This window comes from Crocuta crocuta, unplaced genomic scaffold (assembly GCF_008692635.1).
Source record: "Crocuta crocuta isolate KB4526 unplaced genomic scaffold, BGI_CrCroc_1.0 scaffold234, whole genome shotgun sequence".
In the NCBI taxonomy this organism is placed as follows: Eukaryota; Metazoa; Chordata; class Mammalia; order Carnivora; family Hyaenidae; genus Crocuta; species Crocuta crocuta.
Genome location: NW_027529647.1, coordinates 2,573,747 through 2,590,991, shown reverse-complemented (window position 1 = coordinate 2,590,991; position 17,245 = coordinate 2,573,747). Strand labels below are relative to the sequence as shown.

The following is a 17,245-nucleotide window of genomic DNA, read 5'->3' as shown; positions in this document are numbered from 1 at the left end:
GAGTTCGTTTTTGTATGTGGTGTTATGTAGGGTCCCACTGCATGCTTTTGCGTGTGGATATCCAGCTTCCCAGACCCGTCTGTTGGAAAGACAGATGTCCTCCCCTCATTGAACAGTCTAGGCAACTTTGTCGAAAATCATTTGGGCATAAATGCGAGGACTTATTTCTAGGCTCTCCGTTCTCTTCCATCTACGTGTCTGTCTGCCTTTGTGCCAGTAATACACTGCTGGGGTTCCTAGAGCTTCTTAGAAGGTTGGAAATCAGGAAGTTTAAGTACTCCAGTTTTGTTCTTTTTTGAGATTGTTTTGGTATTCAGGGTCCTTTGAGATTCCATATAAATTTTAGGATGGGATTTTCTATGTCTGTGAAAAACCTCTTTTGGTAGGGACTGCACTGCATCTGCAGATTGCTCTGGGGCTGGTATTGATATTTTAACAAAATTAAGTCTTCCAGTCTGTAAACAGGGGCTGGGTTTCCATGTATTTACAACTTCATTCATTTCCTTCAGCACTGTTTTATAGTTTTCACTGTAGAAATCTTTCACTTCCTTGATTATGTTAATTCCTAAGTATTTTTTTTGATGCTATACGAAATGGGGTTATTTTTATAGTTTCCTTTTCAGATTTGTTCATTGTATTTAGAGATGCAACTGATTTTTGTGCGTTGACTTTGTATCCTGCTACTTTGCTGAATTCATTGATGAGTTCTAACAGCTCCTTTGTAGCATCTTAGAGTTTTCTACATATAAGATATTGTCATCTGCAAACAGATAATTTTACTTCTTCCTCTCCAATCTGGATGCTTTTTACTTCTTTCTCTTGCCCGGCAGCCCTGACTAGTTTCCAGGTCCGGACACATTAGGCAGATTCTGCCAGCATGGCTGCTGTGTCATGGGAGGGGCACATTCCGGGTTCTTCCCACTCTGCTGGCCTCCTGGAATCCCTGTGTGACACATAGGCCCTCAGCCATGAGTCAGGCTCCTCAAAACACACGCGGCGGAATTAAATTAGCACTTGATTACAAAAAGATATCTAGAAAATCCACAAATGTTTGGAAATTCAACACTACACTTCTGAATAACTTTGTCAAAGAGGAATTAGGAACGATCTGGGGGGCACCTGGTGGCTCAGTCAGTTAAGCGTCCAACTCTTGATTTTGGCTCAGGTCACGACCCTATGGTTGTGAAATCAAGCCCCACATCTGGCTCCCTCCTCAGCAAACACCCTGCTTAAGATTCTCTCTCTCTCTGCTCTTCCTCCACACTCTCTCTCTAAAAAAGAAAGAGAGAAAGAAACAAAGAACAAAATGTGATGAAAACACAACAGATCCAACATGTTCAGATTCTGCTTGAGTGGCGCCTGGAAGGAAAGATACTGCTTTGAAACTCTTACATTAGCAAAGAAGAAAGGCTTAAAATCAATGACGTAAGTTTCCAACTGAAAGAGAAAGAAAAATAAGAGAAAAAATCAAGCGCAGAGTACAGAGAAGAAAAGAAATAATAAATATCAGGAGAAGGCAAATGATGAAATAAGAAGCCAAAAAAAATCAAGCAATCTAAAATCACCAGATGTTATTTATTAAAAATATTAATAAAAGTGACAAGCCCCTGCTAAAGCCATTAAAGAAAAGAAGAAAGACAAGAAGCAGCATCAGGAATAAATGGACCGTTCTGCACACCGAGCACACAGTCAGGACGGGACAATGAGAAAATATCACAGAAAAATTGAATGATTCAGACACAACAGACTGATTCCTTGAAAAACAAAACCCCACAAAACTGACACCAGTGAAAGAGACGAAGCCAAATCACTGTGCATCTACTCACGAGCTCAAATTTGCAACAACAAATGTTCCCGAAAAGAAAATGCCAGGTCCTATCAAATGCTGAGGAAATTAAAAAAAAAAAAAAAATAGACAAAGGGGCAGCTCCCAACCCGTTCAAGGGTACGAGTCTCTGGTAGCAAAGCTCTGGCACATGAACATGGACACAAAATCTTTAAACAAAATTACGAGCCGGCGAATGGACCTACCTGTGGGTCCCAGGATGGCTTTGTCCCGAGGTCTGGAGCCTCGGGGGGTTTCCTGGAAGGCTCGGCCCAGCCAGGACCGCTGACCACAGCATGGACGCGACCCTCCGTGGCACGGTGGCTTCCTGGTGGCCCTGGGCTCTGAGAAACCACGGGAGAGCCCATGCGCTTCCTCTGACCCCCAAGACTTCCACCCAAATATCGGTCAACAGGAGAAGCAGTACTCAAACTGGGGCATATTCCTTCTGGTGAACACCCACCCCCACACACATAATGAGCAAAAATAAACTAGTAATGTGTGCAAACCACATGGTCAAACAAGCTGCACAGAGGAAACTAGATACAAAGCAGACTATGATTCCACTTACGTGAAGACAGGGAACCTCTGGTCATGGAAATGGAGGCTGGTCGTCCGCGGACAGGAGAGGGCACCCTCTGAAAGGGGCGGCAGGAGCACTTCGTAGGGTGATGGAAAGGTCCACCTCTTGGGGCACCTGGGTGGCTCAGTCAGTGTCTGAGTGTCTGACTTTGGCTCAGGTTGTGATCTCACGGTTCGTGAGTTCAAGCCCTGTGTCGGGCTCTGTGCTGACAGCTCAAAGCCTGGAGCCTGCTTCAGATTCTGTGTCTCCCTCTCTCTGCTCCTCCCCCACTGGCATGCTCTCTCTCTCTCTCTCTCTCTCTCTCGAAAATAAACATTAAAATTTTTTTCTTTTAAAAACTAACATCACCTCTTGACTGACATGAGAACAAGGCATCTCACGACATGCAAATTTTACCACAATTCTTCAAAAGCGACATATTGAACGTGTTACAAGGCATAGCAACCGATGAGCACAATTTCAGTAAATGGAGACTGAAGAGCCAAACAGGACTATTGGACACACAGCCCGGGCCAGCTGCTCTGCAAAGCGCCCTTCTGTGCACCTCGCTCTTTAGACTCCGCGCAGGAGGTGGTCTCTACCCGACGGATGAAGAGACTCAAGAGGAGAAAGAGCTAGCTGCTAGTCACACAACCGGGCAGGGCAGAGTCCGAATATAGACCCGGCCCCAGTCAGTGCACTGTGCAAACTCTTAACCCACCGGTTGTCCTCGGGGGCAGATGAGACACGGTGCAGTCTCCTGCGGGCACCAGGCGTTTCTTACAGGCACTTTGCTGGCCTGGACACCGGGCTGTGAACGAGCGGATAGGGGAGTGTGGACTTCTTAATATCACACAAAAAGCCACGATTCATTCGTGCGTGAATAAGGAAGGGTTCGATATCAGCAGGCCTTTAAGAATTAGATCCTTTCCTCATTTGGTGAAACAGTAGGAAAAAACAAAAAAAGGGCGCTCACTGTCTTTGGAGAGAACGGCTGGGTTTGCGGCCTGTCTCTGCTGTGTGGTCTTGGGGAAGTTACCTCACCTCTCAGCACGGTCTTGAAAGAGCTGTTGAGACAATTGAGGGAGCCCCTACGTGGGAAGAGGCTTGCAACGGCCCCTGGCCCTTCGTGAGCACTCCGGAAATAGCATGAAAGAGATGGGCTGAGAGTCGCACGACGTGCTAGGTGTGTGCTCCACATATCCTCACAGAAACATTCCGGAGTAAATGCCAGTAAAAAACCCTCAGCCTCACCGGTTCAAGTTCAGAGTCCTGAAGCTACAGGGTGACTACGTGGGGATTTGAACAAGGACCGTCTTGGGTCCACGGCCTCCACCGTTCGTCCTGTGGAAAGCGCAGGGTGTCAGCGATGGCGGACGGGGGCTCCCCTTGCACCCGTGAGGAATTAAACCTCTCCTCCCTTCCAGGTTTGCATCTCTGTTCACCGAGCTGGAAAGGAGGCGGGCAGAGCTGGGGATCGCCAGCTACGGGGCCTCGGTCAGCACCATGGAGGAGGTCTTCATTCGCTAAGTCAGGGCGAAGCCGTCAGGCATCTCCCCGTGGCCCCGTGCTTGGCTCCTTGTCGGAGCGCCCGTGCCGCGTGGCCGGCCAGCCTCTGACTAGGACCCCTGGTGAGAGGGTGCTGGTTAACGGAGAGCCCCTGATGCAGCACCGCTTTCCGGGGGTGGAAACCGTATCACTTGGAGTGCTGTTGACCAGGAGTAACAGATGACCCTGACTCTGCCGGGTTATCCAGCTCTGGGGGGTTGGCCGATCGGTCTTATCTGACGGTCATGAAGCAGGGACACAGGCTGGCTTCTAGGAAGGCCTTGAAGGGGCACCCTAGGGAAGCCTCCCAGAAGACCAAATGAGGCCAGAGAGGGGCGATCGGAACAGGTAAGTATTATTTGACCCAGTCTGGCAATATCTGTCTTTTGACTGGACCGTGTAGACTATTTGCAAGTATTGTTGCTAATACGTTAAATTTTATATCCATAGTTTTATTGGATATTTTCCACTAGTCTATCTGGCTTTTTCTCTTCCCTTTTTTGGGTTATTTTTCCTGATGCTATATTTTCCTCTCCTACACTAGTTGGAAAGTATACATTCTTACTGTATGATATTAGAGTGCAGCCTAGATCTTGAGACACACACACGTAGGTGAATTAATATCTTTACTCTGCTTCTGGAAAATGCCATGACCTTGGGGCACGCACGTATCCCACCGTCACCAGCTTATATAGAGTGTATATTTTCTCTCTTGTTTTTCAACACCACAAGACAGTATCATTGTTGTTAGAGGAAGCCAATGGTCGTGTAAACCCACGTGCATATATACCTGCCTCTGTGTTCTCTTCTCCTGTGAGATAACTGTCCTGCCCACAGTACAGTCTTGACCACAGCCTTTAGCGCCTTTATGAGCATGCCAAACACACTTGTGGGGGGGCGGGGTTTGGGGGCCTGGAAATGATTTCAGTCCTCTCATTTTTGAAGGCTATTTTCAGCAGTTTGAAAGCAATTTTCTCTCAATGTGCTGAAAATGCTACTTCGCAGCCTCTACTCGTGCAGCTGGACATGGACGGCAGGTCTATCCCTTCTGCCTTTGAAAGAAATCGGGCCACTTTGCCTCTGATGTTATGCAACTTGACCATGGTGTGTCTCAGTACGGTTTTCTTTTTAATTACCCTGCCTGACATTTGATGGACTTCCGGCCACGGAGGGAATGTCTTTCATGGGTTCGCACGCGTCCGGCCACCGCCCGCTCCCACGGTGCCTCCGCTGCTCACCGCAGGACAAGTGTTTCTTCTCTCACCAGAGGACAGGCGTCAGATCTTCTCGTTCTGTGCGCCGTGTGCGTTGGCCCTTCCTTGGCACCTGCTCCGGCCCTCTGGTCTCCCGGGGCCGCGCGCCGGGTAACACCCTCCGATGTGTCACCCGGGTCACCTCTTCCCTCGTCAGCGGTTTTAGATTCTTGGCTCCACACTTTCGCTGAGTTCTCTTAAATAATCACGTTTTTACTGAAGCATAACAGACATACCAAAAGGTGCGTAAATACCAAACCTCCAGCTCAGTTTTCTTCCCGAGCTGCTGGAGTTCCTGCGTGTTCTGGGTACGGGTCCTCTGTCGGGTAGTGTCCTTCCCAGCCTGCGGCTTGCCTGTTCCTCTTCTCAGAGCCCACCCGTAGGTCACAAAGTCATTCTGCTACATTTTCCTCTAGGAACTTTACCACGTTAGCTTCCGCATTAGATCTGTGACCCACCTGGCGTTAACTTTCCTGTACCGTGGGACAAGAGGTTGAGGTTCGTTTTCTTTTTTCTTTTTTTAAAAGTTAATTTATTTATTTTGAGAGAGAGACAGAATCTGAAGCAGGCTGCACACTGTCAGCACAGAGCCCGACATGGGGCTCGAACTCAGGAACCGTGAGACACGATCTGAGCCGAAGTTGGACGCTTAACCGACTGAGCCCTCCAGGTGCTGAGGTTTATTTTCTTGCACGTGGGTATCCAGTCATGATGGAACCATCTGGGAAGAGACTCCCTTCCACACTAATTGTTTGGAAGTCTTCACCAAAATTCAGTTGTCCTGTGGATGTCAGTTTCTACGTCCCCGTATTCTGGCCTATGCCACCCCACACGGTCGTGATTACTGCCGCTTTACAAAGGACATCTTGAGTGCTCGCTTCGGCAGCACATATACAAAGGACATCTTGAAGTCAGGTAGTAGAAAGTTCCTCCAGTTTTGTGTTTTGAAGATGGTTTTGGCTATTATATGGGTCATTTGTGTCAACATGGACATTTCAAGATAAACTTGTCAGTTTCTATTTAAAAAATAAAAAGAACCTGTTGGAAACCCGGCTCTTGAGTGACAGCAGACACTCCACGCTAACGCGACATGTGAACAGTGGGGAAAAGTGGGCAGCAGGGGAGAGAATGAGTATACGGCAACTCTGTGCTTTCTGCTCAGTTTTTCCGCAAACCTAAAACTGTCTAAAATATAGTCTTTTTTTCTAACCTGCTGGGACCTTAAATGACTGGTACCAGGTTGAACATACAGCTTAATTTGGGGACAATGGACATCTTTCCAACATGCACTGTTCCAATCCACGGGTACTTGACACAGCCTCATTTATTTGGGAATCGTTTCTAATTTTTACAAGCCATCTCTTGCATTTTCCAGAAGTTCTGCATATCTTTTATTAAACTTATTCCCATGTGTTTCTTTTTTTTTTGAAGGTACGGAAATGGATCTCTAAATTTCATTTCCAGTCACTTGCTGCAGATTTGGAAATTATTATTTTTTTAAATTATTTAGAGCTAGAGGTATTACTTAACTCACTCAGTAGTTCAAACAATTTTGGGCTGGTTTCCTTAGTATTTGGGATACAATAATCATGTCATCTAAAGACAGTGTTACTTCCTGTTTTCCGGTCTTCATGCCTTTTGCTTATGTCACTGAGAGGGGCTTCGGTATAACACTAAGTTGAAGTAGAGACGGGGGGACGTCCTCGACTTGTTAGGCAGAAGAGCCTCATGTAAGATGAGTTTTTATATAATTTTCAGCCATACGTATATTCAGCCACGGATCTCAGATATAAATTTCCCTTGGCGCTCCACGTGCCTGCATTGCACAGTCAATTGGTATGTAGTGTTTCCTTCCCCATTCAGTTAGAAATATATTTAATTTTCTGTTGTGGTTTCCACTCTGACCTGTGGCTTATGTAGAACTGTATTCTTAACTTCCAAACTCAAGGAGTTTTTTTGGGTTTTTTTAATGTTCTTGTTCAGGGGCACCGGGGGACTCAGTTGGTTAAGCATCTGATGCTTGATTTCAGCTCAGGTCATGATCTCACGGTTCGTGGGTTCTAGCTGTGTAGGGCTCTGTGCTGACAGCGGGGCATCTGCTTGAGATTCTCTCTCTCTCCCACTCTCTCTGTCCCCCACCCCGCCCTCATGCATGCACATCCTTTTTTTTCTCTCTCAAAAAATAAATACACTTAAAAAATGTTTTCTTGCCTCATTTTGCCTTTTTTGTTAATGCACATAATTTCTAACCTAAGTTCGTTGTGGTCCGAGTACATACTCTGTATAGCCTCCTTCCGTCAAAATGCTTGAGTCTGTGGCTCAACTCACCCTCCATTTCTGTAAATTTTTCTATGTTCTTGAAAGAACACGCATTCTTCAGCGGTTGGGTGCGGTCTTTTGTGTTTGGTGACTAAGGTCTGATTGTTAATTGTGGCGTACGAATCTCCAGTATCTTTCAAAAATATGATTATCTGCCTGTTCTCTGCGTTCCTAGAGGTAACACACTGATTTTAATTTCATCCAGTTTTGCTTTGTTTTGAAGCAATTGCGTTATTTGAAGCGATCTGCTGGTATTGGCAGTTTTGGAAGATTCTCGACCAACATCTCTGCAACGTGTTCCTTCTCATCCACTCTCTCTTTCCTCCCCTCCTGGACATGATTTTTACCTGTCCCCGTCTCATGTTTGTTATACCCCCCACTTTTGGGGGGCTTGTATTGATCATCTCTTGCTACATAACACACTTCCCTACAATGCAGAAGCCTCGAAGTAGCAAACATTTATCACCTTACAGTTTCTGTGGTTCAGGAGTCCAGGAGCAGGCGCACAGTCTGTTCCGGCCCAGGGCCTGTTAGGTGGTCGTCAGGCTGTGAGCCAGGCCTGTGGTGTCTGGAGGCTCAGGCCCTCTTCCAAGATCACTGCCATGGTTGTTGGCTGGCCTCAGTTCCCCGGCATCTATCCACCTCCATGGATCGCCGGTGACCTCTTCCCGAGTTGCTGAGTGACCTCGTGACGCGGCAACTGCGTCCCCCCCTCCATGGTGAGTGAGCGGAGAAGGAGAAAGAGGGAAACCATGACCGAGAAGGAAGACTTAGTCCTTTTCTGCCCTGTTTTGAAAGTGACATCTGATCACATTACTCTGCTCGTTAGAAGTGAGTCACTAGGTCCAGCTCACAGTCAGGGGGAGCGGGGAAGCACAGGCAACAAAAGCAAAAATAAACAAGTGGAACCACATCAAACTAAAAAGTTTCTACACACTGTACACACACACACACACACACACACACACACACACCCCACAGTAGAATATTATTCACCCATTAACAAAGACGAAAATCCTGCTTTCTCCAGTAACATAAATGGGCCTTGAGGGCATGATCTCCGTGAAATAAGACAGAGAAAGACAAATCCCACATGATCTCTCTTACACGTGGAATCCTGGAAGAAACCAAACTCACAGAAACAGAACAGATCTGTGGTGGCCGGAGCCGGGGGTGGGGGTGGGGTAAGGGAATTGGGCGAAGGGGCGCCAAAGGTACGAAGTTCCAGTTACAAGATAAGTAAGTAGAGCACAGTGACTGTAGTTAACAGCACTGTATTTATTGTATATTCGACGGTTAGTAAGAGAGTAAATCTTAAAAGTTCTCACCACAAGGAAAGATATTTTAAGTCTGTAAAGTGATGGACGTTACCTGAGCTTCACTGTGTGATGGCTTCACAGTATATACATATACTGGCGCATTATGTTGTACACCTTAAACTTACACGAGCTTATGTGTCAATTATATCTCCATAAAAGTGGGAGAAGAACAAGGAAGATTGTGATAGAGTGTGAGCACCAGGCGGTGGGGTTTGGAGGGTCAGTTAGAGGCCATATACCGCAGAGCGGAAGCCCTCGGACCGCCCCTTAGTCTGCACTTCATCTGTGCCAAGACGCCGGGGTGTGGTGGGCGCCGATCTCCCGCAGTAGAAAACTCCCCTCCCTTCCTTCCTGAAAATCAGTCTTAATACATGACAGTCGTGTTTCTTAAATAGCCCCCTCACCAAAAGAATCCTACTAGCAGAAAGTGAATGAGGAAGAAAAATTCAAAATACAACCTTATGCCACAACATTTCACAGGGCCAAAGAAACTATCACGGTGAAATGCCGTGCGGCTCCTGCCCTTGCCCACACACCCTCCTCGGGTCCCAGCCGAAGCCACGAAGAGAGGCCACGCGAATCCTGACAACGCTCACCAATATTCCCCAATCTGTAGACAAGCTAAAGCAAGGACAAGTAGAAAGCCTAGGGAAGTCCAGGAGAAACGGTCTGGTCGAGAGCAGAGGCGGGTCTCGGCACAGGGAGAGCCTGCCCGGCTCACCGTCGCGGGGTAAATAGGGCCGCGCCACAGAGGCAGCAAGGTGGTGCAGAACTGACGGAGCGACTAACGAGGCCAGCTCACCGGAGACGCGACAGCTCTAGTCTCTGTCTTGGACCGCTCAGGCTGCGAGAAGCCAGCCGCCATCCGGGAGGATACCCCGGCGGCCCCAGGGACAAGTCCACACGGCCCGGAACTGAGGCCTTTTGGCAACAGCCAACAAGGAGTTGAGTCCCCTGCCAGAGGTGTGCCGGAGCTGGCTCTTCTTGGCTCACAAGGGCCAATTATTAAATTATCAAGAGTGCTGTGAGCCAGTTAAACACAGCTATTATTAAAAATTAAATGGAATAAGCTGATAAATAAATCACAACAAAAACAGTAGTATAATTCTGATATCAATTCCAAAGTGTGGGTTTTTTTTTTTTTACATTATTTTTGAGAGGGAGCAAGTACGAGTGGGGGAGGGGGAGAGAGAGAGAGAGGAGAGGGAGGGAGAGAGGGAGGGAGAGAGGGAGACAGAATCTGAAACAGGCTCTGGGCTCTGAGCTGTCAGCACAGAGCCCCACCACAGGGCTTGAGCCCACCAACCACGAGATCATGACCTGAGCCACCCAGGTGCCCCAGTTTTGTTTTGTTTTGTTTTCACACTCCCAAGCCGTTAACTCCATCCTGACCCTCTCTCTCTGGAGAACAGCATCAGCAGCCACAGCTTAAGGGCTCAGTCCTGCAAGAATGCCCCCACTCCCCGATTCTAGACCCCAGTCACAACTTCACGTGGTCACCTGTGCTTCTGACCCACCAGCCACCAACCGGACGTTCCCACAACACCCTCTTCAATTAACTCGCTAGAATTGCCCGCAGAGCTCAGAGAAACACTTGACACCAGTTTTCCTACCAGTTCATCAGAAGGGACATGATCCAGGAGCCAGATGAACACGTATGCAGGGCAAGGGTGTGAAGCTTCCTTGCTCTCTGACGCCGGCGCTCTCCCTGCACCTCCACACAGTCACCAACCCGGAAGCCCTCTTGGGCTCTCTGCCCATTTGGGTTTTTGTGGAGGCTTCATTACATAGGCACAATTGATTGATTGAATCATTGGCCCCTGGCACTTGAACTCAATCTCCAGCCCCCTCCCCTCCCAGAGACTGGGAGGGGAGCCTCGGAGTTCCAGCCCTGTAATCCCATAGACGGTTCTCTTGGCAAACAGCCCTCATCCTCAGGTCCTCTCTAAATGTCACCTCGTTGGGGCGCCTGGGTGGCTTAGTCGGTTAAGCGTCCGACTTTCGCTTGGGTCATGATCTCGTGGTTCGTGGGTTCGAGCCCCACGTCGGGCTCTGTGCTGACTGCCGGCTCAGAGCCTGGAGCCTATTTCAGAGTCTGTGTCTCCCTCTCTCTCTGACCCTCCCCTGCTCACGCTGTCTCTCTCTCTCCTAGAAATAAATAAAAATATTAAAAATAAGTAAATAAATAAATAAATAAAAATAAAAGTCACCTTGTTCACAAAACAGAACATGCCTTACCTGCTGTCACCACTGAGGAAGTTGTGAGTGTTTTCGGAGCTCAGTCTCGGGAAGGGAAAGAAAACTGAACACATATTTCTTGTAATGAAATTATAAAACTATAAATTATAAATCGAAGTGTCATAAGTGGTAATACACAAGATATCATGATTTGGCTACATTCTACTATTATCAGTGCTCTTAAGATTATTTACATCTACTTAAATCTGCATGATGGACGTGCTGTGTCAATAACTTGAAATCAACCATACTTTATACACCGGGGTTTAATTTATCATTTTGTTGATTGTCTAGATTAAGAAAGTGATGGGGAAAATGTTAATAATGCAAATTAAGTCAAAAAGTATCTCCTATCCCAAGCCATTTCATTACGAAGAGCACAAAAGCGTGAGGAAAGAAATATTCTTCCAGTACTAGAACAGTAGTATCCAAGTGAACAAAAGTGTGGCTCGCCTCAGGGATGCATGAGTGAAGTTCTGACACACGCCGTTGCTATTCACTTTTACCCAAATCATCCATGTTAATTAAAACATTCTTGTCAGAACGCCACTCGCAGAGCTAGCTGTTAGGCCAGCCACATGTGGGCACCATCTTGGGAGCAGAGCCTCCCGCCCAGTCTGGCCTTCAGACCACTGCAGCCCGGGCCCAGAGCTCGACTGCAGCCTCCCAAGAGGCCCCAAGACGGCACCGCCTGGCCGAGCCCCTTCCAAACGCCTGGCCCACAGAACCATGTGAGACGGCAAGTGTTTATGGCTGTTTTGTGCTACTGACTTTGGGGAGAATCTGACCTACACCACCTTTTACAGAACTCTACTGCAGGAAAAACAAGCCACAATTTACTGCACTGTTTCGTTGTGATGCATTCCCAGGAGTAGAATAACCGACCCGAAGACTATGAATAAAAATATGTTTCTTGACTTCCTAACAATTTAGGAAGGAAAAAAAAAGGAATACCTCTTTTTGCCTAGAGCGAGGTTCAGCAAACATCTTCTTGAAGAGACAGAGCACATGTTTTAGGCTACTAGGTTTAGTGGCATAATCAAGGGTATTATGCAGGTAATTAGATAACCATCTAATTTAAAAACATAAAATCCTTTCTGAGCTCGGAGCCAAACAAAAATAAGACCTTGGGCTGTAGTGCTATGTGTTATACTTCAGTTTATGAGTCTTGCTCATAAAGTAGCTATTAAGGGACATTTCATTTTTGTCTTAATTTACATATGGCATCGTTATAGGAAAGCACTGAAATCTATTCATGCTAACATTGCCTCAGTTCTTTGGAAAAGCCATTGGTCAGTTAATTCAATATTTACTCAGAGCCTATTTGAGAACTTTCTAGGGGCGCCTGGCGGCTCAGTCGGTTAAGCATCCGGCAACGGCTCAGGTCATCATCTCACGGTTTGTGAGTTCGAGCCCTACATCGGGCTCTGTGCTGACAGCTTGGAGCCTGGAGCTGCTTCAGATTCCGTGTCTCCCTCTCTCTCTCTGCCCCTCTCCTGCATGAACACTGTCTCTCTCTCTCATAAATAAACATTTAATTTAAAAAAGAACTTTCTAGCCAGAATACGCTTGCTAGTAGTATATCATCTGGGTGCAGCTCCTTTTTTCTCAATATTCTTTAATTAATTAATTGATTAATTATTTTAGAGAGAGAGCACACACTAACAGAGGAGGAACAGAGGAAGGGAAAGAGAGAGAGAATCTGTTTTTAAAGTTTATTTTGAGAGAGGAGAGACAGTGCGAGCGGGAGAGAGCTAGGGAGAGCTAGGGAGAAACAGAGAATCCCGGGCAGGACCCACACTGTCAGCTCAGAGCCTCATGTGGGGCTTGAACCACAAAACCGTGAGATCATGACCTGAGCCAAAATGAAAAGTCAGACGTTCTACCAACTGAGCCCCTCGAGTGCCCCGAGAGAGAATCTTAAGCACGCTCCATGCATGCTCAGCCTGGAGCCTGATGCAGGGCTCGATCCCACCACCCTGGGATCATGAGCTGAGCTGAATCAAGAGCTGGAGGCTCAGGTGCCTGAGCACCCAGGTGCCCCACCCCTGCCCTCATTACTCTTGTCCTAACTTCCTTTCCTTTCCTTTCCAATTTTATGTCATGTTCTCTTTTTAAATCCACACAAAACGAAGTGAGATGTGATTCTGCAAATTTGCATTTCTTTCTCTGTTTCTGGTTTGTTTTAGGGTGAACAAGTTGGCAGATTCCAGCACAGAAATCCAAGCCCTCAAGATCCCCTCCATTCAGTCTCACCATCTGATCGGCAGGGTTCCCGTCAACCGGATCAAACGTATTCACTCAAGGATCTTCTCCATACGGTCGGGCCTGCCAGTCCATCCCAACACTGGGGTGAGCAAGGGCTTCAAATGGGTGCCAGGGCAGGTGTGGGGCTAATTCTTAGAATTAGAATCACCCTATTCCGCCAAGAAGTGCAGGTCTCAGGCACATGGGAGGCCCCGCCAGGTTCTGGAAACACCGTGTTCCGGGTCCAGTTCAGAAATGGCAGGCTGCTGATTCCTGGCCACGATTAACCCCATGGAAGAAAGTATCAGAAAAGGTCACAGTGAAAGGTCTTGGCCCTTCCTCTTACCAAGAGGAAGAAAGAGTAAAAGCACTGAATCTACCTGTCAAAAAGAAGCACACTTAATCTTCCTGTTTTCATCTTTCACTGTGAAATAGATCACATATCCCATCACCTGGAGTTTAAGATTTGTTTATTTTAATGTTTTATTATTTTTGAGAGAGGGAGGTGGAGGGAAGGGCAGACGGCAGGGGAAGGACAGAGGATCCAAAGGAGACTCTGTGCTGAGAGCAGAGAGCCCAATGCGGGGCTCGAACTCATGAACTATGAGATCATGACCTGAGCTAAAGTTGTACACTTAACCGACTGAGTCACCTAGGCGCCCCAAGATTTTTCATCCTTATCAAATATATGGATAACTTGTAATGTTCTTTTGTTATTGAAAAAAAAAGATACTGATGTGCATCTTACAAGATGGTCTTGCTTCGGGCATCTACAAGCCATGACTGTAACAGTGAGACTGCTTTTCGTGGTGTAGGGAAGACATGGCCTCCACTGTCTCACACTCTCGAATCATGTACAGAAGGGGCCTCTGAGTTGGAAAGGGTCTGGGAGCCGTCTGTGCCAGCGAGGCCACCTGCCCCGCCCAGAAGGCTCTTCTCCAGCCCCAGCAGGAAGTTAATCTGGGCTCCACTGGGCCAGGCTCTGCTTTGGGAGACTTCCCAGGAGGTATCTCTGAGGGCACAACCTCAGACAAGTTGAAAGCAGCCCTTTTGACGAATGCTCTGGGTGGATGTGGCCTTCATCATGTCCAACGCGAGAAATTTCGGGGATCTATGGTAGACTCTCATTTTGGGCCAGGAACGTAACCCAGTACTGGGTTAGGAATGCCTGACTTGGGGCACCTGGGTGGCTCAGTCGGTTAAGCGTCCGACTTCAGCTCAGGTCACGATCTCACGGTTTGTGGGTTCGAGCCCTGCGTCGGGCTCTGTGCTGACAGTTTGGAGCCTGGAGCCTGCTTTGGATTCTGTGTCTCGCTCTCTCTCTCTGACCCTCCCCTGCTCACACTGTCTCTCTCTCTCTCTCAGAAATAAACAAAACATTAAAAAAAAAAAAAAAAAAAGAATGCCTGACTCAAACCTGAGCACCAAGCCTCTCTTCACAAAGGCTCTGGGTGGATGAGTCACGCACAAGGAACACCGGCCCTGAGGCTCGAGGGCGCCCTGCCTGCTCGGGTTCCCGAAGCACCAGCCAGGAGCCGAGGGGGAGCTCACAACACTGACCTCTGGGGTCTCCCACCCCAGGCCCAGCTGTATGTCTTGGACATCAGTGCACGTGACCACACCCTTTCCACAGACTGCCCGTGCCACAGGGGGCCACGCTGTGCACGGGTCCTGTGTACTTACCCACGGGATACATTACTAGAAGTGGAATTTGTAGCGTAAAGACTAGATGCGTGTTAAATTAGATGGTATTCATCCAGCGAATCTGTTTTCAAAAAAGTCATGCCAAATTAAAACTCCAGCGCTGGCATTCCACATCCTCATCAACGAAAAGTTTCTGATAATGTGGCAGGTTGAACAAAAAAGATCATATCATGCTTACATCTGCTACCTATTCAGGCTACTCTTCCAGATCTTTCCATCCTGTGACTTCCTTTTTCTGCCATTAAATGTGAATCAAATCACTAGGCCAAAGCAAATTTTGAGCATAATCAAAATGTTAGACCCAACAGGAGACGGTGCAGCTGGGGTGGGCCAGCGGCCACGCAGCCGTGGGCCAGCTCCTCTGTGTGGCCGTGCTAATGGCGTGTCCCCTTTGCTTTATTGTAGCTCAGCCTTCTCTGCCAACAGTTCTACGCCATGCTCCTGAAAAGGGTCCTGTACTCTTGGCGCAACTGGCTGCTGATGCTAACGGTGCAGGTCCTGGTGCCTCTGCTGCTCACCAGTTTAAGCCTCACTCTCCTCGACGTGGATGAGAGCATGGGCAACGTGCCGCTGGAACTGAGCCTAAAGACATACGGCCAAACCATCGTCCCATTCTACGTTTCTCCCAATTCCAGGCTGGGTCCTCAGCTTTCACAGTATTTTACAGACATGCTCGTGGCTGAGGAACAGATACCTCTGGAGACCCTGAGTAAGCCTGGGGCCCAGGAGAGCAGCGCCTGCTGCGGGGGCTGTGGGGGGTGCACCCTGAAGTCAGGTGAAGAGCCAGACGTGTCAAAAGAACATCTCCCAACCGCCAGACGACAGGAAAGGGGGAGGGTGCCTAGAAATGCAGCCACGCTGTGTCTTTCTGGGGACGACGGCAGGTCCAAAAATGAAACTGACAAATTACCTCCTGTGTTTGATGTGTCCTGAGAGATGATTTCCAGGTCTATGGAGGGAGTTTGGTGACAAGAGGTAGAGATCACTAAGCGCATGTGAAAAGGAAGGACATTAACTCAGGAGGGCAGGGGGAGACTGTACGAGAAAGGAAACCTACCATAACATAGCACTTGGTTCAGCTGTGGATTGATTTAACCAACTTTCTGATGTATTCCAGGGGAGGGGAGAGGAGGCGAGTCCTTAGGGGGGTGGAGGTAAGGAGCAAAGTCCCGGCTTCCAGAACAGGACGTCAATAGGTAAATGTGCCCTTTAGGCATCCAGCGAAACGCCAGCTGAGTGGATGGAGAGTGTGGTTGCCTCCGGTGAGCAGGCACTGGGGATAACGAAGGGCAGGCCAGGGCACTGCCGTTTCTCATCCTGGGTCTTGTATGATTACCCGGTTTTAAACATTAGATGCATGTATTATCTTGACTAGAAATAAAATGTTAAGGTACATTTTTAAATGAAGAGATCAAATGCAGAACATGGTGGAGCAAAATGGCGCCCACAAATGGACCACAGCACCCTGTGTCCCCAAGCCTTGGTTTCTAGGTGGGGGAGATGGGGAGAAGGAGAAACCTCCCCTCTCCTGCCCAGGGTCTGCCGGCCCGGCCCGCACTATGAGCCTCCCGCCCGAGCGTGGTTACTATTGCTGCTGTTGCTGTGAAGGAGGGTCACTTTAGCACTGATGATCCCAGAGGTCTAGGTGGGTCGTGTGTTTCCGTGGTGCTGTGTGCTGAGCATACTGGGAAGATCAGCGTCACCACCAGCCCATAGCGAGCCCCGCGCCCGGAGGTTGTAGGCGAAGTGACCACAGCTGCAATGTGTAGTGACCTAGCTCAGCCTGGGACGGTAGCAGAGAGGCTTCGGAGGAAGAGCCGGAGGTGTGAGCAGGGGCTGACCTGCAGCAGGGGAAATAAGTGGAGAACGTTCCGGACCGCGGGGGAGCACCTGTCAGCACGGAGCAAGGCGGGTCCCCGGTGCGGCCAGACCTTGAAGGCACCACTGAGTTCCGATGGAGACTGGGGGCTGCAGGCTACGTGGGCAGCAAGGGTCACTTTGAGGTTCAGGGAGCTGCAGCGCGACCACGTGTGTCCTCCACGCACACAGGAGTGACTGGGAAGAAGCAAGGGGCTTCTTGGGGCCACACCGTGCAGGCAAAAAGTCAGCTGCAAAAATGACAAGACTTTTTTCCTTTTTTTTCCCACCACGGCTTCAGTCAATTACAGGGAAGTTTTATTGAGGCCCGGGGCTGTGGGCCCAGGCAGGAGGCGGCCCTGGAGGCTGGGGC

At 48.4% G+C, this 17,245-nt stretch overlaps 1 protein-coding gene across 1 annotated transcript in view; it reads left to right on the top strand.

The window, feature by feature from the left end:
- LOC144230441 (ATP-binding cassette sub-family A member 17-like) overlaps window positions 1–17,245 on the top strand; it is a 90,065-nt gene that overhangs the window by 51,193 nt on the left and 21,627 nt on the right. Inside the window, exons 17-18 of the mRNA XM_077762778.1 lie at window positions 13,254–13,416; window positions 15,421–15,790. Of these exons, the coding sequence (XP_077618904.1) occupies window positions 13,254–13,416; window positions 15,421–15,790 (533 nt within the window). The remainder of the gene's footprint in view (window positions 1–13,253; window positions 13,417–15,420; window positions 15,791–17,245) is intronic.